The sequence below is a fragment of the Micropterus dolomieu genome, linkage group LG14, assembly GCF_021292245.1.
Source record: "Micropterus dolomieu isolate WLL.071019.BEF.003 ecotype Adirondacks linkage group LG14, ASM2129224v1, whole genome shotgun sequence".
Classification (NCBI taxonomy): Eukaryota; Metazoa; Chordata; class Actinopteri; order Centrarchiformes; family Centrarchidae; genus Micropterus; species Micropterus dolomieu.
This window is the reverse complement of record NC_060163.1, coordinates 1,822,000-1,842,270: the sequence shown is the minus strand read 5'-3', so window position 1 is coordinate 1,842,270 and position 20,271 is coordinate 1,822,000. Positions and strand designations below refer to the sequence as shown.

The 20,271-nt window shown below is 41.1% G+C and overlaps 2 protein-coding genes across 6 annotated transcripts in view; one reads left to right on the top strand and one right to left on the bottom strand.

Moving 5' to 3' along the window:
• jmjd1cb (jumonji domain containing 1Cb) overlaps window positions 1-8,370 on the top strand; it is a 147,442-nt gene extending 139,072 nt beyond the window's left edge. For all 5 annotated transcript variants that reach the window (XM_046069157.1, XM_046069156.1, XM_046069159.1 and 2 more), the window contains 11 exons: window positions 291-513; window positions 653-873; window positions 1,067-1,423; window positions 1,544-1,712; window positions 1,859-1,949; window positions 2,133-2,263; window positions 2,704-2,826; window positions 3,677-3,816; window positions 3,942-4,118; window positions 4,378-4,509; window positions 7,089-8,370. In XM_046069157.1, the coding sequence (XP_045925113.1) occupies window positions 291-513; window positions 653-873; window positions 1,067-1,423; window positions 1,544-1,712; window positions 1,859-1,949; window positions 2,133-2,263; window positions 2,704-2,826; window positions 3,677-3,816; window positions 3,942-4,118; window positions 4,378-4,509; window positions 7,089-7,181 (1,857 nt within the window). In that variant the 3' untranslated portion in view covers window positions 7,182-8,370. The remainder of the gene's footprint in view (window positions 1-290; window positions 514-652; window positions 874-1,066; window positions 1,424-1,543; window positions 1,713-1,858; window positions 1,950-2,132; window positions 2,264-2,703; window positions 2,827-3,676; window positions 3,817-3,941; window positions 4,119-4,377; window positions 4,510-7,088) is intronic.
• Window positions 1-20,271, bottom strand: part of bms1 (BMS1 ribosome biogenesis factor) — a 654,080-nt gene that overhangs the window by 327,591 nt on the left and 306,218 nt on the right. The gene's annotated exons all lie outside the window — the stretch shown is intronic.

The window sequence follows — 20,271 nt, the reverse complement described above, 5'->3', positions numbered from 1 at the left end:
ATAAACATATTAAATACCAATCAGGTGGAAAGAGGGTCATGAATTTTATGTTTTCTATTTTATGTTTAAATGCAAAATATTAGAGTTTGGCTGATTATTGAATAAATTGGGAAGTTATTATACATTTTGTTGGGACGATTTTGCCTTTACAGGATCTGGAAGAGGAGCGCTTAAACCTTTCCTGCATTATCACTGTTTACAGTGACTTTTCACCCTCTCTCTGACCTTCTTTGTATAACAAGCTGAACTTGTCATTGTTCTGTCAACCTTTAACCCTCACCTTTTGCCAGGTTCTGCAGAACGTCCTGAACCACAGTAACAAACTGTCTCTGGTGAAAGCTGAGCCAGGCTCTGACCGAGGAGGCACCAAGGCAGAGACAAACGGAGGAGGTGTTGGAGGAAGCAGTCCAGGCAGCGATGCAGGAAGTGCTGCTGTCACCCCACCAGAGTCCCAGTCACCTCTGCACTTTCTGGCTGATCTGGCAGAGCAGAAATCTAGGGAAGAAAAGAAAGGTGAGGGGAAGTTTTCAGAATGGGGAGAGATTAATTTGCTTTATGCTGTTAACCTTTAGAGTCAGTACAATCCTCTAGACCTCCAGAAAGTACATTGGTGATTAGCAACCTCTTTTTACCCCTGCCTCCCTCCTAACAGAAAACAAGGAGTCAGTGCTGTTGGGTAAATCAGTGAAAGAAGACAAAAGGGGAGAAAGCCTGGAGGTCCTGCAGCAGTGTAAAACCACCTCACTCATGGCTAACAGTACGGAGCAGGGCTCCACACTCAGAGATCTGCTCACCACCACAGCAGGGAAACTGAAGCTGGGCTCTACTGATGCTGGAATCGCTTTTGCACCAGTCTACTCTACTGCTTCACAGGTACATTTATCTACACACCTACCCTAAGTATGCTGTGATATATGTATAATAAATATAAATGTATTATTTATTCATTTATTCTACAAAAACAACATCACATCTCTTTTACCACCTTGTCTTGTCAATGCACACTGCAAAAGTGGGAGAGAAATCAGGTTTAAATATTGAAATATTATTTTTCCTCTTCATAAAGACTGGAAAAGGTGGGCGGACCATGCCCAATATCCTTGATGACATCATCGCTTCAGTAGTTGAGAATAAAATCCCCGCCAGCCGCCAGAACATCACCACCAAACTGTCAATCAAGCAGGAGCCTGTCACCCTAGGCAACAATAACAACAACAACAACCCTGCCTCTGCTGTTACTGAAGATGCCAAACCAGAGAGGAAGAAGTCAGCGCCTGTTACTGCAGCAGTGTCAGAGGAATCAGCCAATCACTATCCAGATATTTCCCATTGCTGGTTAAACAACAGACAGTTACTGTGGCTCAAAGATCACCGCAACCAGAACAACTGGAAGCTGTTCAGAGAATGCTGGAAACAAGGACAGGTATACATCAGTCTTACTAACAGTAACTGCTGTAGTAGTCATAGTCATACTGTACTAATATTAATTAGTAAAGTTATTAGTGATTCCCGCAGCCAAATGAATGGTTTTGTGTTTGTCCAGCCTGTGTTGGTGTCAGGGATCCATAAGCGACTGAATGCCAGTCTGTGGAAAGCTGACTCCTTCAACCAGGAGTTTGCAGACCATCAGGGAGACCTCCTCAACTGTAAAGACCAGGTGGTGTCCAACTCCGGAATCAAGGAGTTCTGGGATGGATTTGAGGACCTCACCAGTGAGTTCATGTCCGCTTGGTCTCACTGTTCTGGTTTCATTGATTCCAACAGCCGCTTACACACGTCACCGATGTGAGATGATGTCACCATGAACAGTGCTAAACAATTATTGACTCAGTCTAACTAAAGTCGTCTTACTGTTCAGAGCGACCCAAATCCAAGGATGGAGAACCTATGGTCTACAGACTGAAGGACTGGCCATCTGGAGAGGAGTTCATGGCCCTAATGCCCTCAAGGTTTGCATACACACATTTCAGTCTTTTTCACTGTGTTACCCCCTGTGCAGCAGAATCTTTAGCTTTACAACCCAAAACAAAAAATGTAAACTGCTAAAAATGCTAACGATGCATTTCATCAGCACAGGATACAGAAATATGCTAAAGACATTGTGAGCCCTTCTGAAAGAGGTGTCTTTGCAGATATGATGACTTGATGAAGAACCTGCCCCTGCCAGAGTACTCAGATCCAGAGGGCAACCTCAACTTGGCCTCCCACCTGCCATCTTTCTTTGTCAGGCCAGATCTGGGGCCAAGACTATGCTGTGCCTACGGTAGGAAGGCAATCTACTACTCTTCACTCTCTACTAATAAAAATTAGTGAGGAGATAAGATATGATGAGCTTAGTTAGTGGCTAATCAGTAGTTTACCAAGTTGGATTCCAATCACTTCTTGTAGCACAGTCCTGGAGTTCACAAATCTGTCTAGACTCATACATCCACACCTGACAAACATCTGGAGACTGGATTTGATCTATTGGTAGGTGGGTTTAACCCAGGATATGTATGTAGTGAAGAACTACTTGATAGTTTTCTGATTACCAATAATTCTGGTTGATATTAAGTAAACGTCCCCCTGTCCTTACCCCTGCTGCATTATGCACACCCTTTTGACGTTGCAGTCCATAGTTTTATCATTCCAGTTGAAATGTTTTATGCAGATGGGACCCCCTGTACCCTTCTTCTTATGAATAAGTGTTTTGTCTCCCTGTAGGTGTAGCTGCGTCTCAGGACCAGGACTTTGGGACTGCCAACCTCCATGTAGAAGTTTCAGATGTCGTCTCTGTTCTGGTCTATGTGGGAGTAGCTAAAGGCAATGGAGTCCTGTCTAAAACTGGTAAGGCTTACTACAGTCAGTTAAATCATCAGCTTAAAAGACTGGGTGGACTAACATGAACGTATTCTCAGTTACTGTACAGGAAGGAAGGGAGAAAAACAAAACAATGAAGGAATGAATAAAGGCCTGACTTTTGTTTTGTTAGCTCTGCTCCCCTCCTCCCCCACTCATCATAATTAACACCAGGATTCACAGACACACACTGACACTTGTCATCCTTGGAAATATCCAAATATCTCTCTTCAAAGAGTTGACTTGACTTTAACACTATACTCTTTATAAATACTGTGTCAAGCTGCTGCTTTAGCTGTGTGTTAGAGTTACAGACTTGAATATTTTGTTTTTAATTCTTGTCAGTTTATTTCACAGCACACTTTGCAGAATACAGAAAAATGGAGCCTTAAGGAAACAGATGCTTTAAGAGTTGCAAACACAGGGGTCCTGAATGGAAGATTAATGATACACAATTGAAACACAATAACACAATCAAGTAGTACCTAGCTTGCTGAAATAGCACCCACTTTTCAGTTTCTTTTGGTGTTCTCATTTTTTCAGCCTTGCCTTGTGAGACAGCATTATCTTTTGCATGAATAATGTATAAACAAACACTAAACACTGTTAGTTAAAAGGTAATGATTTGCTTTCTTCTCTATGTATCATATTGTAAACCAAATAGCTTGGGATTTTTTTTACAGTTGAGAAGAGCAAGACTAGTGATGGGTGTTGGATGGATGTATTTTTGACGGACTAAAAGACAAAATACTGAATGATTACTTGATACATTTTTGAAAAAATTTTAATGATAATCAAATGCAGCTTTAGAAACACAAGTGTGTGTGTCTGTGTGTAGGAGTGTTGAAGCGTCTGGAGGAGGAGGATGTAGATGAGGGGGTTCGGAGAAGGCTGAAAGACTCCAGTGAGACACCGGGGGCACTGTGGCACATCTACCTCAACAGAGACATGGACAAAGTCCGAGAGTTCCTGCACAAGGTCAGCACTCTGATAAAGATACTGAAGAACTGCAGCAGCTTCAAATGAAAATGTAGAGGACTTCAGTACAAATATTGATCTCACTAACACCTTCCTCTTCCCCCACTTACCAACCACCACCTCAGCTCTGTGCGGAGCAGGGACTGGATGTGTCGCTTGACCAGGACCCAATCAGAGAACAGAGCTTGTACCTGAGCAGGAAGCAGCGTCAGCGGCTGCTGGATGAACACGGAGTTCAGGGCTGGACTGTGGTTCAATTCCTGGGAGATTCTGTACTTATTCCAGCAGGGGCCATGCACCAGGTATATACAACATTCACACTCACACACACACACACACACACACACACACACACACACACACACACACACACACACAGATCACCACACATGTAAAATAATGGAAATATTTTCCCTGAGTTATGGTATTCAGATTATTGTTGATTCAGATTTCAGACTTTTGGCACTCGTCATGCATCTTCACAGTCCTTTTAGACTTTTTTATCCAGGGATCAGTAAAGTGTCCTCACATCCTCCCTCCACCCTCTGTCCTGTCTGTCAGGTCCAGAACCTCCACAGTTGTGTTCAGGTCATCAATGACTTTGTGTCTCCCGAGCACGTGGCCAACTCCTTCCACCTGACCCAGGAGCTCCGACCCAATAAAGAGGAGGTCAACTATGAGGACAAACTACAGGTGATGGAACACAGCTCAGTCATTTAACACAACCCTGTTCAAATCATTTTCTAATGTGGAGTGAATATGCTTTCTCTCACTGGCTTTTATTAGATTTACTGATTCAGTCAGCTTGTGTGTGTGTGTGTGTGTGTGTGTGTGTGTGTGTGTGTCATTACAAAACGTGGACAGAGAGTGGCAGAATGAGTCATCACGAGCGATGTTCTCAGTACATTGAGTCCCTCTGCTCTGAATACACTCCACACATCCTCCCATAGACAGGATTGAACATGAGTCTCTGTCTGCCTGTTTGTAATTAAATTATGTCTATACACTGTCTATTTTTAACTCCAACTAGATTACATTACATTACATTTAGCTGACGCTTTTATCCAAAGCGTATTACAATTGCTATGCATTTCAGAGGTCACACGCCTCTGGAGCAACGATTGGTCAAGTGTCTTTCTCAGGGACACAATGGTGGATGGGTCACAGTGGGAATCGAAGCCGGGTCTCTCACACCAAAGGCATGTGTCTTATCCATTGCACCATCACCACTAAAAATGAGAAATCCTGTTTCATCATTACTATAAATTTTATGTTTGCGTGAAATAATTCTACAGTGATTACACTTCATGATTCAGCTCCACCCCACCATGTTGTAAACAACATACATACAGTACAAGTATGTATTGACAGATGTGTAAGTGTTGAAGAGAGAGCAGTTGAACCCAACTTTGTTTCCTGAAACAATAAAAGGAATGAATAATAGTTTCTTATACATTTAGAACTGGCTCCATCTTTGAACTGTTTGTTTTTTTTAAATATATTTTCTATATCATATTGTCATATACCCCTGAGTGTCATTTACTCAGGGGTGACCTCTGTCTAGACACACTGCTCTGCCAGAAAGGTAGCGCTGCAGAGATGGGTTTCTTAGTGGCCTTCCTGTCCAGGATTCTTCTACTTGAGTAGTCCTGATGGCTCCACACTTCTTCCATATTACAATGATGAAGCCAACTGTCTCCTCAGATGTTCCAAAGGTTTATCAGTCGATAATAGATATCAGTAGATTTTCCCCAAGTCTGTACTTACAGATAACTACAGAGACTTTCCTGGACTTCATGTCAATGCAGTCTTAATGTGGGAGTGTTTGAAGACAAGTGTGCAAGGGGGGAGTGTATGAAAATGCCTGAGTACTGTGTGTCTTTCTAAATAATGTCCACTCACTCATTTGGCATAGTTGCACTCACATCAAATCCTAGATAAATCTTAAGAATGGTAAAACAAAACCAGACTGGATCTGAACTCACTTTACAGGTTTACACTGAGGGATCCGAATCCATATTTAGACCAGGTATTTACTGTGTCCCTGTTTTAATGGATTTTTGTGCTAATGTTCTATAACTGCAAAATCCATAACACAAAATGTCGACTTTGCTGAGCTGCTGAAATTTAAAAACACAACAGGCTGCTTCCATCCTGCCTGCTAAAGACTGGAATCAGGCCTACAGTGATAAAATGTGAAATCACTTTGATTATCATCTAAACTTTATACACTGTTTGAAATTGTGATATAGTATTGTATTTCTGCTTCTTTGTTGTTTGTGTGTGTATTTCTTATTGCCAGTTAACTGTATACTGTATATAGGGTTAAAGGTGAGGTTTTAGGGTCATCGCTCGGAATAGTTTTGTACCGAAGTTAAATAATTAAACAGGGAGAACATAAATCTGTATATAGTACGCATATTGCAGGAGTATCTGAGAACTGAAGAGGGGGATGCAGCCCTGAAATTACAAAATAATGTTTTACAAAACTTTCATACATAGCTTGCAAAGTGTGGAAGTGTGTATGTATAAAGGATGCTGTAGGTTCACAACGATTCAGGTCTATCCTAACACAACGGTCAGGTGCCCATAGAAACAGGTTGTGCTTGCTATAATTGTTCCTCTGTTCCGACAGTGGAAGTGATGGGGGGCAGACAACCTCTGGGTGTTACTATACCTCCACTCCAGCTCAGCAAACAAACTTTGGAAAGTATTCACTTAATTTATCGAAATCAAGCTGCCAAAGCACCATTTACATCATTTACTTTGGCGGTGCATCAGAGAGGGATCTCCTGATGGCCAGTAGAACAGCAAGTAAAACCAGTTTCTGTGTTCATATGGGCACCTGGTTGTTGTTTTTAATATGGACATGAAAATATAAACCTGTCCTTTAAACAGTTATACTGTGTGTTCAGTTCTGATACACAACACTTGATTGGCTCATAGCCACTTCAAATACTACACTGAAGCTGATGATACACGGAGCAACTTTTAGAGCAATGGTGCGGGGCAATGTTGCTGTCAATGGTAATGAGTAAAGATTACTACCATAATCCCCTTCCACCATCACTCCCCCACCCTCCCCGCACTACCGCTGTTCAAAATATAGTCAGACTTGCCACCAGCAACATTGCTCAAAAAGTTGCCCCGTGTATCATCAGCTTTAGTTTTTGGTTCAGGATTGAAGTACGAGCTCTGTCCCAGTCTGACGTTAGTAATGAAACTCTTGTGGAATACGTGCAGCTGTGAAAACTCTGTCTCCTCATCCTCAGGTGAAGAACATCCTGTACCACTGTGTAAAGGAGGCCGTCAGCTCCCTGAAGAGGGGTAGCGCTGAGGAAGATGACGAGGAAGAGAACTCATGACACCCCATCGGCGGCATCCACGCCTTCAAGAGAGGGACATGACTCCCATGAGCACCTCGCTCTGCCTACTCCCACCTCCTCACGTGGAGGACTGTTATCACGTGACTGCAAGAGGTGGTGATGTGACCCATGGGTACTGCACCTGCATCACACATCCAGGTGGCCAGTGAGAGCCACGCCCATCTCCATCATCACCCCAAACCTTCAGTGCCAAGAGGAGACAAACACAAGACATGAGGGGCCACTGGATAGGCAGGGATTAAACCTCAACTACCACACCTCTTTGTGTTTCATAAACTCAGAACACAGGGAGGACAGAGGATGAAGAGGGCAGCATGTTGGTTGTGAGCCTTATAAAAGCCACTACGCTGGAGTGAAACAGCACTACAAGCCTCCAATGAAACAAAACGGAACTCTTTAGTGTGAATGAGTTTCCTTGGAGACTCAGACTGGTCACAGGTTTGATGGCAGCAGCAGTGATGATGAAGACACTGCTGCTCTCTCATTGTAATCTGCTGTGGATTATAAAGGCCAGGAGGTTTAATCCCTGTTTTTAGCAGCAGCCCACACAACGTCTTGGATAGAAGATTTTTCTGATCACGTCAGCATCACCAGCAGCAAGCAGCATCAGGATCAAAAAAAGCAAGAAAAAAGGTTTGAGGGGGAAAAAAATGCAAAACAGAAATCTCAGATGTTTCAGTCAGCAGGCAGTGAGCTCTGCTGCTCCCTCCTTTTTTGTTCCTTCTGTGATTTGTCTGTTCATGTCCTCTTTTCTAGTTCTGTTGTTTTATTTCCTCTGTGAAGATGTATTTATTTTATAGCTCTATGGTATGCGATGTTATTGAGAGAAAAAGCATTGATGTAAATGTGACTTGTACAGTTTTTTTTCTTTGCTATGTGATTTTCAGTTGTAATACGGCTCTACTGTGATGGAGGACACACACACACACACACACACACACACACACACACACACCAGCTAATGCCTGTAACTTTGGGAAATGTTGATGCTCTACAGTCCTCATGCCATAAATACATTTATTGAAAATGAACTGCCAAACTATTGTAAAGACTGTGTAAACTTGTATTATGTAAAGAAAGAAAAAAATGGCTTCTACACTTCAGCATTTTATGAAAAAAAGTATTTGCTGTAACATTGAGACATTTACAAAAAAAGATGTAATTTATTTAAAAAAGAATGGGTTGTCTTGTTTTTGTTTTGTTAAGATTTACTATGGTGAACTTTTGAAGTTAAAAGATAAAATAATGAAAACTATAATATGTAAATATATACATATAAACAGTCACTGAGGTATTTTTTTAAAACATGGCTTGCTTCAAGTTCACATTTTAAAGTGCAAGTGTTACATGCTTTGTACATTGAAGTTCAAAAGGGTTTTACATTTTCCATTAAAATGGATTTATCAAACATTTTGTGTTGTGTTTTCAATGTAGGGCTACACAATTTGGAGATATTGCGATTATTGTGGACAATATTACGATTTGCGATTCAATTATGATGGAACAAATGGTGAGTCTACTTCCTTGATTATCAAGGAAAATGCACAAAAAATGACATGTTAGATTGTGTATTTTTCAACTTGAACAAAGTTAAACAATAAATATTTAGAACAATAACTAGTATAACGTATAACAGTACCAAGGGGAGCGTGTTGCTCTACGAGGAGGCGGCTAGAAGGAGCAAATATTGGCACACTGGCAATGGCTAAATCTGTCCACTGCAGAGGCTATATCCACTATTTCTATTTATTTATAAGGACAGCACACATTAATCAACATTACTGTAAATGAGCCAGTGTTAGCCTACTGGCTAATTTTCAACTGCAGTCCTTCAGCAAGATGTTTTTAAACCTTAATTGATACCTGGAGGTGGAGCTAGTTTACATGAGTGTATTAGTATAATATTATAACATTAAATAAAGAGTATAATGTTCAGTTAATAGTATACTGTTAGTAGAACAATAACAGCCTATATTAATTACAATAGTGTCATTTCATCTAATAGTATACTATTTTACCACTAGTTGAATATTATTTCAACTATTGTTTCATTTCTGTGGGGTTTATTTAATCCTTGTGCAAGAAAAAAGGCTCTATATTGGTGTCTTATTTGTTAATGCAATGAACTAACTTATCAATAATCATATTGTTCAACATCTGAAAGTTTGCTGTAGAACGTCAACCTTTTTTTAATGTCCCGCCCCATCCAGGCTGTGATTGGTCTGTTGCCAAACTGACTGACAAGCACGTCGGCTTAATGAAAAGTTGAACGTGTTGAACAACAAAAGACACCGATACAGTTAACGTTAAATGGCCAGCGAGCCAAACCCAAAACTTACTTATTTTCCCTGTTTTCTTCTGTCTTACTGCTTTAGCTGCTGCCGAAGTCTCTCTGTCTCAGAGCGACCGGAGCACCGGCATTTTTCTGGGCGCTCTGGAGACAAGGCCGACTGTAGCGGTAGGTTGTTGTCTTAAAAGTTACTCACACACTGCTCATGAATCATTTTTCTGATTGCGCGTATCTGTTTGTAGAGGCACGTGAGAGAGCTCTGTGTGGGCGGGGATAATGAGGAGACAGCGGCGCACAGGGAGGAGAGAGTCGCACACACCTTTTCTGTTTTAGAAATCGCACATGTCGACATCGTGATTGCGATTAGATTAATCGTGCAGGCGCGATATTCAGGTGAAGACACTGGAAATGAATAACCAAATGGGTTTACATTTTCTTTGTTGTTCCATTCAAAAATTACTAAGGAAGAACCTTTTTGCGATCATGAAAGAATTTTCAAATCACACCCACAGTAATATACAGTATTTCCTGTTATACCATAATTTACTGTGTTTCCTGGATCACAAAAGTCACATTTCCAGAAAGGGATGAATGTATATTGAGCCATAGTAAACTGGTGAAAGAGTTTGCCTTTGATTTTGTGTCAGGGTAAATGGGCGACTTATGATCGGGTCAGCACAACAAAATCCGTCCAGCTCACAACTTAATAACAAGAAAATAAATATCTACAGGTGATGCTCAATCTCAAAAGGATGTTGATAGTAAGTGGTTGAAAGTTAGAAAAAGGTCTGGATGCTATCCACTGACCACGTGTTAAGACTTGCGCTGTGTGATCTCACCACTAGGTGGTGCTGTTATTCCATGTTATGTTGAGAAAACAATATCAAATCAAAAATGTATTCTTGTATGTATGTCATGTTTAGTGATGCATCTCCAAGATCTTGCAGTGATTGATGGCCAGTACAACCAACCAAAGCAGCCTTCTTTAGCCCGAATTTCGAGGACATCACCCATCTTTTCCCACCTTGTGTGTAGGCCCTACTCCTGACTTGTTCAGTTTTGTGCTATGTCTGAAATCCAGACTACAAACTGGGTTCATCCCACAGCTGCAGTCGGATTCTTAGTCTTATGTCATAAATGTAAATAAACAGCCGCTGAAGCCCTGATGTCAGTGTGTTCACTGGTTCATGTCTGGATCCATCACACAGCAGCCATGTTCATGTCTTCTTTACTGATGTTATCTTACAGGATGTGTAGGCATTAAAGTTATTGTTAAGTCATCCTTCTCTTTTTCACTTCTTCTGTCGGTAGAATCCACTTGAGCCAAGATCATTTGCATTTAAACTCTGGCCAGTTTATTACAGGCTGTTCCTTCAGTGTGTTATTTTTTAAACTATTATGTAGTCTGCAGATACACAGACTAGCTGTATTCAGAATTGCTGTAAACCTTTGTGATGATGGTGTGACATCATCTTCCTAACACCATTAAACAGAAATAAAGACAACATAACAGTGAAGTGACACTGAACACATAATTTGTATCTGAGGGAGCAGCTGAGGTGTCAGTCAGCGTCTTAGTATTCATCTTTTATTTAGAGTGTCAGTGTACCTTGTGAGGTTTTAACTGCTCTTACATGCACTACTCAGACATCACAGGAAGAGAGAGCTGCAGAGCAATCCAGACATTCTTATTGTTTATAGTTCACTGTGAGACCAACTATCAGAGCTGAGTTCATGTGTTGCATACATATCAGTATAATACAGAATTGATTTGCAGCAGTGAGACGAATTAATGCATATGAGTCAGAGGACTGCTGAATTAGCTTTGGAAAAGAAAAGGTGAATCATCATAGAATCCAGCAGCAGGGCGCCAGTCTCTGTCTGTGTCAGCCTCATCCTGTAGCTTTATCACAGACCAAATGAAACTTCAGATCAAATAATAAACACCAGAAATGCATTGGGATTCCTTATCTACAACAATTCTGTAAAGACAAAGACTAAAGGTAATAAAATTCAGTGAGAGAAAGCCAATATGACTTTAGAGGAACCTGATTAAGAAACAGTGCATGGCCAGATTCATCTGCTGGGGGGCCTAGGGAGAAATTTGGATGCCCCCCCCCCCCCCCCCCCCCCCCCCCCCCCCCCCCCCCCACACACACACATCAATTACTCACCAATTGTGCACAGCTTTTCAAGCTGCAAGAACACCTTCATTTGATCAGCATACATTAATTTCAAAACTGGAATTTGACACACCTTAACACCCCATCAAGACATTTGATAGTGTGCTTTAGGGCGTGAAAACTACTTTTCAATTCAAACTAATATTCTCAATTGCTTACACACATTTGCTCAAAACCCCACACAAAACTCCATGAATCTCTTGCAAAAGCAAACACTGCATTCAAAACAATGTAATGTCTTCTCAAAATGAAACTTTGTCTTCAAAAAACACGCACACATTAAATGAACAGACATTTCTAAGAGCCAGCTGAACACTGGTGTGCTCACTGGAACACTCTATGATGAGCAGCTTGATAGCTGAACGCTCTGGCTCCTAGTCTACTTTTGGAGACTCTAGGAACCGCAAGTAACCCTGCATTCTGGGAGCGTAGTGCTCTGGTGGGGTAGTAAGGTACTGTGAGCTCTACAGGAGAACTATGATCTCTTTTCATGGTTCTTATCAGTACGCGTGACCATGATCATATTGACGTTGGATCGATCTCTGGCAATCTTCTGCAGATGTGTCCAGACATCCAGCATTCCTTGTGTCACAGAGGGGCTTCTGATCATGAGGCTGCTGGTCATAAACTTTCCACCTTCATGAAGAAACAATTTCCTCTGTGGTGCTGATGGATGGAGAGTAAGGTGGAAGGAAACGGGCTGTAAACACTCGCCACATCGTCGTGTACAATTACAAAATGTTCTGGATATGCCTCACCTGCCCCCTCTCCTCACTCGGCCAATCTTTGATAGAGGTCATCGAGCATTGAAACCAAGGGCCGTATTCCAAAAGTGGCCTTTTATTATATGGCACACCTGTTGTCTGATCAGCATCTTAATATGCCACATCTGTGAGGTGGATGGATTTCCTCAGCAAAGGAGAAGTGCTCACTAACACAGATTTGTGAACAATTTGAGAGAAATAGTCCTTGTTTACATAGAGAAAGTCTTAGATCTTTGAGTTCAGCTCATGATGGAGTGTTGTGTTCATAATTTTGTTCAGTGTAGTATGTTTTATATGTGTGTGTTTAGCATGAAGGGGCTACAGCTCAGTTTAACAAATACATTACCCTGATTAATAAATAACAGTTCTGATTCATTTCTGTGAGGTAGCACAATCCAATCAATGAAGGAGAATAAATAATGGAATCTTGGTTTATGCTGTAAGTAAATTCACTAAGATATTGACCCTAACCCTGTTATTGCTTTGAGATCATTTTGTAGTCAGTGTTACTGTTGCCTGTGTTCTGGTACCAGAGTTGGTACTCCGATGTGTCAGGTGATTTTGTTCGTGCATTATGGATGTGAGATGAACTGAAGCTGAGCTGCATGTCGGTAAAGAGAATTGTGTGACCAGTTTTCAAAAAGTGAACTCAGTGTAGAGACATGTACGGAAGCACTGAGTAGTAAGTGAAACAGAGATTGTCACTAAATTGTCTTCTCTCATGTTCATGATGTAAAGACAGGTGAGAAAAATACAATTTCTTTTATCTGCGAAAAAGTTTTGGCAGGATCACTTTTCATTCTGATTTTTCAGGTTCAGATTTTTCCTTCAATTACATCTTCTTCTTTGACTTTCTTAGAGTTAGTTTTTCCTCAATTGCTTAACCCTTAAGAGTTCCTCGGGATATTATGTGCCATTCCGTTTATTTTCAAGCCATTTTGGCTGTGTTGAATGTATATAGCTCAAATTTGCCAGAGGATATTCTTTTTAAAGAAATTTTCAAATTGTCGTGTCAGTTCCTTAAATTAGCTTAAAATGGCTAAGCTACGCAAAAACCGACACATTCGTCCCTTAGGACAAAAAATGCCCCATTGAAAATGCGTTTTTTGATCCCGCATTTATCCTAACCTAAACTGATGCATTCCTTTATGTTAATATTTCATTTTACACTACTAGCTTTCAATTTTTTATTTTTATATCTGTCCACCAGTTTGTGCTACTTTTTCCCCTTTTACAGCATGCAGCAAAATTTCACACTTTTTAACTGTTTTCTGCGAGGGAGTCTTGCCCCTGAAATGATGTGTGTGTGTCATATTGATGTTGGATGATGGTGTCTGTGTAAAAGAAAGGTCTGTGTGTGTGTGTGTGTGTGTGCACACATGTGTGTGTGCGCGTGTGTGTGTATGTGCACGCGTGTGTCCAACTTCATCTTCAAAGTCTTTTCTCTTTGAAGGCCACACTCTGCATTATGAACTAATCCAGGAATGAAAACGATGAGCAGCGAGAACCAAAACAAAATTGGGACATTGTTTTTGTTCTCATTCAGGTTGTTTATGCAGGTGCACTGCAGCCATGGTTAAACACTCACTGGCCACTTTATTAGGTACACCTTACTAGTACCGGGTTGTAGACCCTTTCGCCTGCAGAACTGCCTTAGGCCTAGTCCACACGGACGCGGGTATTTTTATAACTGGAGTTTTTCCTGTGTTTCCAAAAGAAAAATCTGTCTACATGAAAATGCAAAAACACGCTATCAAGCGCTACCAAGATCATGCCAAGCCACCAGGAGGCAATATGACCCTAACCGTAAAGCCATGTTGGCCAATCAGTGCCTAATAATATTGGAAACAAAGCAGGCAGTGGCCTGACATCAAACACAGCAGACAACGCTGCACGCACTCTTACATCGCAAGGCAAAAACTCTGGTTTTACTGTCAACATAACACTGCAACATTTGCAGCATTTCTTACAATCATCACCCTGGCAGGGGTTTTCTAAAATGTTTGGATTTCAGTGACCTGATACTACGTTTCCATGTGTACGGTACGAACGCATAGAAAAAGTCACAGTTTTGAAAATACCCGTGTTCGTGTAGACAGGGCCTTAATTCTTCGTGGCATATTTTCAACAAGGTGTTGGACACATTCCTAAGAGACTTTGGTCCGTATTGACATGAGAGCATCATGTAGTAGTAGTAGTTGCTGCAGATTTGTCAGCTGCACATTCATGATGTAAATCTCCTGTTCCACCACATCCCAAAGGTGTTCTATTGGATTGAGTTCTGGTGACTGTGGAGGCCACTGGAGTTCAGTGAACTCATTGTCATGTTCAAGAAACCAGTTTGAGATGATTTGAGCTTTGTGACATGGTGCATTATCCTGCTGGAAGTAGCCATCAGAAGATGGTACACTGTGGTCATAAAGGGATGGACAACAACAATACTCAGACGCATTTATACAATGGTCACTGGGGCTCCAAGTGTGTCAAGAAAATTTCCCCCACACATTACACCACCACCAACCGTTGATCCAAGGCAGGATGGATCCGTGCTTGTTGTTTACGCCAGAATCTGACCTGAGCATCTGAAATCGAGACTCAGACCAGGCAACGTTTTTCCAATTTTTCTATTGTCCAGTTTTGGTGAGCCTGTGTGAACTGTAGTTTCCTGTTCTTAGCTGACAGGAGTGGCACCCGGTGTGGTCTTCTGCTGCTGTAGCCCATCAGCTTCAGGATTCAACGTGTTGTGCATCAGATATGGTATTCTGCATACCTTGCGAGTGATGAGTGGTTATTTGAATTTCTTTTGCCTTTCTGTCATCTCGAACAAGTCTACCCATTCTCCTCTGACATCAACAAGGCATTTCTCGTCCACACAACTGTATATTTTCTCTTTTTCAGACCATTCTCTGTAAACCCTAGAGATGGTTGTGTAAATCCCAGTAGATCAGCCGTTTTTGAAATACTCAGACCAGCCCGTCTGGCACCAACAACCATTCTGATGTTTGAACTACAGCAAATTGTCTTGACCATGTCTACATGCCTAAATGCATTAAGCTGCAGCCATGTGATTGGCTGACCAGCTATTTGTGTTGATAAACTTGATTGAAATTGATCATGTGTACCTAATAGTCTAAGTATGAGCAGGAATAGTCAAGTAGTCATTTTGGAGATGGCAAGACAGCACACAGAAGAATCTGGAAATGATCATATATCATTCTAAACTAAGATTATGAACTTTAATCTGCCATTGCAGAAAAACAATGCATCAAAATCAATCTTGCTGCCAATCAGTGACCCATTTCAGGCCCTGATAATAATAATCAAGTATTCCTTGAATTGTTTTTTATGGAAATTATTTGATAAAATAACAGTGGAGTTATGTAAACATAATGGCATTTAAAAGGGTTAAAATCCCCCAAACATAATTAATGTTTGATATGTATATTTCAGGTTGAAGTAACTTTGAAAGATTGAGTAGTTTAAAGTTGAAAAAAAAAATAATTTATGACATTTTTACAGCAGTTTTTGGGAAGGAGCCTTTTTTTTTTCACGAGGGACAATTAAGTTTTTTTTAAAGGAACTCTTAAGGGTTAAACACTAACCAGGCCTTTGAACTAAAATTTCTAAATTTTTTCAAAAATCACACCCATTTCTCTAAACTCTGCACACAAACCCCTTCATTTCTCATTGCCTACACCATGTGGTCATTGAGAAAGCACTAACATTAAATATTGTTCACTCAATCAGCACAGGTCGAGCTCAAATAGCAGCAACAGCTACCCAGGTGGAAACATAAACAGTCAAAATTGATAACACACCAATCAGAACCTAGAATAGACAGATAAAAAGGGCCAGAGTCAGTTCATTCAGTTTTGGATCAATGGATCCAGAGAAATCTGAAGGAAGAGGTAGAGGACACCAGAAGAAGAGGAGGATGGAGGACGAGCAGGAGTAGGGAGAATGAGGAGGAGGAGGACAAGAGTCTCTGGCCTGTCCCAGACCAAAGACAGGATGCTGGGGCAGAATCATTAGTTGTTTGCTGTGTTGTACTGTACAGCACACTAAGGAATGAAAAATGCACAAATGTACTTTTGTTATTTCTGTTACGATTCGTGGGCAGGAAACAGGTTGGTTGAACCCAAACGCAGACACGGGAAACAGGCAGGTTCAGTTCAAGAGATTTATTCCAAAAGTAAAAGCGAGCATACTTACAAACTGAGTGGCTGAATCCAGAGAAATCCAAAGGCATTAAATCCAAATGAGCAATGAAACAAAAATCCAAACAGCTAATCAAGACTCCATGAGACAGGCAGTAACATGAGCTGGGAAATAGCAGGACAAAACACTGAAGGAGACAGGGAAAACAAGACATGAACTAAGGTACAGGACTAAGAACTAAGCCACCAAACTAGGAACTAAGATGCGAGACAAGACAAATACTAAGTAACTTAAAGATGCGGATGCATAATAATAATAAAGGCTACACAGAGACTAAAGCAGAATGAACAAAATCAGATTGATTAATGAAACTGGTAGAGAACATAAAGGACACCTAACAAACAGACGGAACCCAAGCATGATGGTAGCAAATTAACACGTGAGGGACAGGAACAGAACTGAGATCAGGAAAATACCAAAACACCACTAAACACCAGCTGACGGGTAATAACCAGATTAACAATAACATAGACTACATAACAGATACAGAAAAGACTGAAATAACAAAACTAAGAGCTAAACAAGGCAGGCAGACACACAGCGTGACAATTTCTTTTGTTGTCCAGTTTCTGTAGTATTGTTTTGAATTTATCTCACCAGTGTGTCAGACTGTGTTGTAGTGTGTGTGTGTGTGTGTGTGCGTGTGTGTGTGTGTGTGTGTGTGTGTCATGTCTGAGGGCAAAGTTTGGTTTTTCAGCAAGATTTAATGGTTTTAAGAGGAGAGCTTCATTTTGACCTGAAAATAGGATGTTTGGGGAATTGGGTGAGAAGTTGTGGATTTGTGTTTAGAGCTTCAAGAAAAAGAGGCACAATGTCAAGAAACGTGTTTAAGCAATCGAGAAAAACTGTAAAATGACAGTTGGCAGTGATAGACACTGCCTTTTTTTTCTGCCTGATTTCAGGTTTTCTCTGCAGCTCTTTGAATAACTTTGAAGTACATGCATGCTTATGTGTGTGTGTGTGTGCGTGTGTGTGTGCGTGTGTGAGAGAGAGAAAGACAGGAGCCAGTGCTGACATGACTAATGCTGGGATCAGCTCCCATTCATACTTCCAAAGCTGAACTGGAAACACACATACTACCCTCCTGCTCTCCATTATATAAGCTGAAACTGTGCCTCCTGGCACTGTGTGCGTGTGACAGGTTAACTGGAGTACACTGAGGCAGAAGTTCACCAGTGAGTTCAGGCAGAGGTCATTCCCTCTCCTCTCTTTCTCTTATTCCTCTTCTCCATTTGTCTCTCTCTGTTGCTCCCTCTTTTCTTGCCCTATTTTCAGTTTTTTATGTTTTATTATTTTATTTATTGCTGCTTCCACTTTCTTTCTATCTTTCTTTCTTTCTTTCTTTCTTTCTCTCTCTTTCTCTCTTTCTTTCTCTCTCTCTCTCTCTCTCTCTCTCTTTCTTTCTTTCTTTCTTTCTTTCTTTCTCTCTCTTTCTCTCTTTCTTTCTCTCTCTCTCTCTCTCTCTCTTTCTTTCTTTCTTTCTTATTTTCTCTCTCTTTCTCTCTCTCTCTCTTTCTTTCTTTCTTTCTTTCTCTCTCTTTCTCTCTTTCTTTCTCTCTCTCTCTCTCTCTTTCTTTCTTTCTTTCTTTCTTTCTCTCTCTTTCTCTCTTTCTTTCTCTCTCTCTCTCTCTTTCTTTCTTTCTTTCTCTCTCTTTCTCTTTTTCTTTCTTTCTCTCTCTCTCTTTCTTTCTTTCTTTCTCTCTCTTTCTTTCTTTCTTTCTTTCTTGTCTCAGTATCTTGCTTTTTCAGTTTGATGCAAGGGTTTTATTTGCATGAAAGTTTCTAAAACAGTGTTGCCAAAACATCGCAACATAATTTGTCCCAATGTGTGGACAGCACAGTATCTCACTCTTGACGTTTCTGTGTCGCTCAGTCTTAATGGCTTTTTAACAGGATTCATTATTTGCTGACTGCTTGTTTTCAAACCACAACAACTTGTGTGTGTGTGTGTGTGTGTGTGTGTGTGTGTGTGTGTGTGTGTTTGTGCGCGAGTGTGTGTGTGCCCTCTGCCAAAGCACAGTTAGAGGAAGTATCTTCTGGGTTCAGCCATAGGTCACTTGTAATGTAACTCCACCCACACACACACACACACACACACACACTCGTAAAACTACTGCTTTCAAAGGTTAGTCCATATCATGCATTTATTATAGTACAGTTATTTTAATATATTTCATGATACCATCATATTTGAAGTTGAGTAGTATATATTTTTTACTAGTATGTAGTATTGTTGTAGACAGAAGGTAGAGACAGAGATTTGGTGCTGATAGTCAGTATTTTAAACCACTTTTGTGACAATCCTGTGTGTGTGTGACTGGTGGCATAATGATTTACTTCCAACATAGATGCATTTCTTCTGCTGTCCCTTTCACTCCCTCTCTCTGAATGTGTGTGTTTGACTGGTTGCAGCAGTCAGTGTGGACAAACAGAAGCTGTTCTTCAAAGTGTGACAAGGTGTCATAAATCGCTTGTGTTGACAGAAGGCAGCTTCCTGCTGCTCCTCCCTGTCTGAGGCTGAAGAAGAGCCACAAACAAGTGACGTCCAGGACAATGCACCGGAGAGTCCCGCATGTAGCTGCAAACATGGTCAGACCATACCGACTACTTCAATTGTGCATAATTGTGATTAGGATAACCACCACTGACGTGCCTTTGAACAAGCTTAAACCCCAACAGCTGCAGTGGTGAGGAAAAATAAAGGTTAAAGATAAAATGCTGGGGAGTATCCTATAATAGAAATCAGAAATCAGAATCAGAAATACTTTATTGATCCCCGAAGGGAAATTCTGTGTTACATTTGCACACATTGCACAAGGGCAAAGGAATATAATAAAGATAGTGGTATATAGAGAAGTATATAAATATCAGAGTAAAAATATGAAATAAAATAACATAAGGAGTGTGGATAATAGTTAAAGGAATTGTTATGGTGAACACTAATAAGGAATAAATAGTAGCTGCAGAGTATTGCACATTATAATTTAGCAGGTGTTATTGCACAAAACAGATAATAATGTCCAGTTTAAAACTAACTAACTAAGTGTCCATTTGTCAGACACTTAGAGGGATGAGTCATAAAGCTTGATGGCCACAAGCAGGAATGACTTCCTGTGGCACTGTGTGGTGCATTTTGGGAGAATAAGTCTTGCACTGAAAGTGCTCCTGTGTTTGAGCAGCACATCATGGAGTGGGTGGGAGACATTGTCCAAGATGACATGTAGTTTGGACAGCATCCTTCTCTCTGACACCACCGACAGAGAGTCCAGCTCCACCCCCACAACGTCACTGGCCTTGTGGATCAGTTTGTTGAGTCTGTTAGCGTCCCCCACCACAGCCCTGTACTCAGCCTCGTCACCCTGCTGATACATCCAACCGCAGCAGAGTCATCAGAAAACTTCTGAAGATGGCAGGACTCTGTGTGGTAGTCTGTGGTGTAGAGGAAGGGAGAGAGGACAGTCCCCTGCGGGGCCCCGGTGTTGCTGACCACGCTGTCTGACACACAGTGTTGCAGGTGCACATACTGTGGTCTGCCAGTCAGGTAGTCAACAATCCAGGACACGAGGGGGGCATCCACCTGCATCGCTGTCAGCTTCTCACCCAGCAGGGCCGGC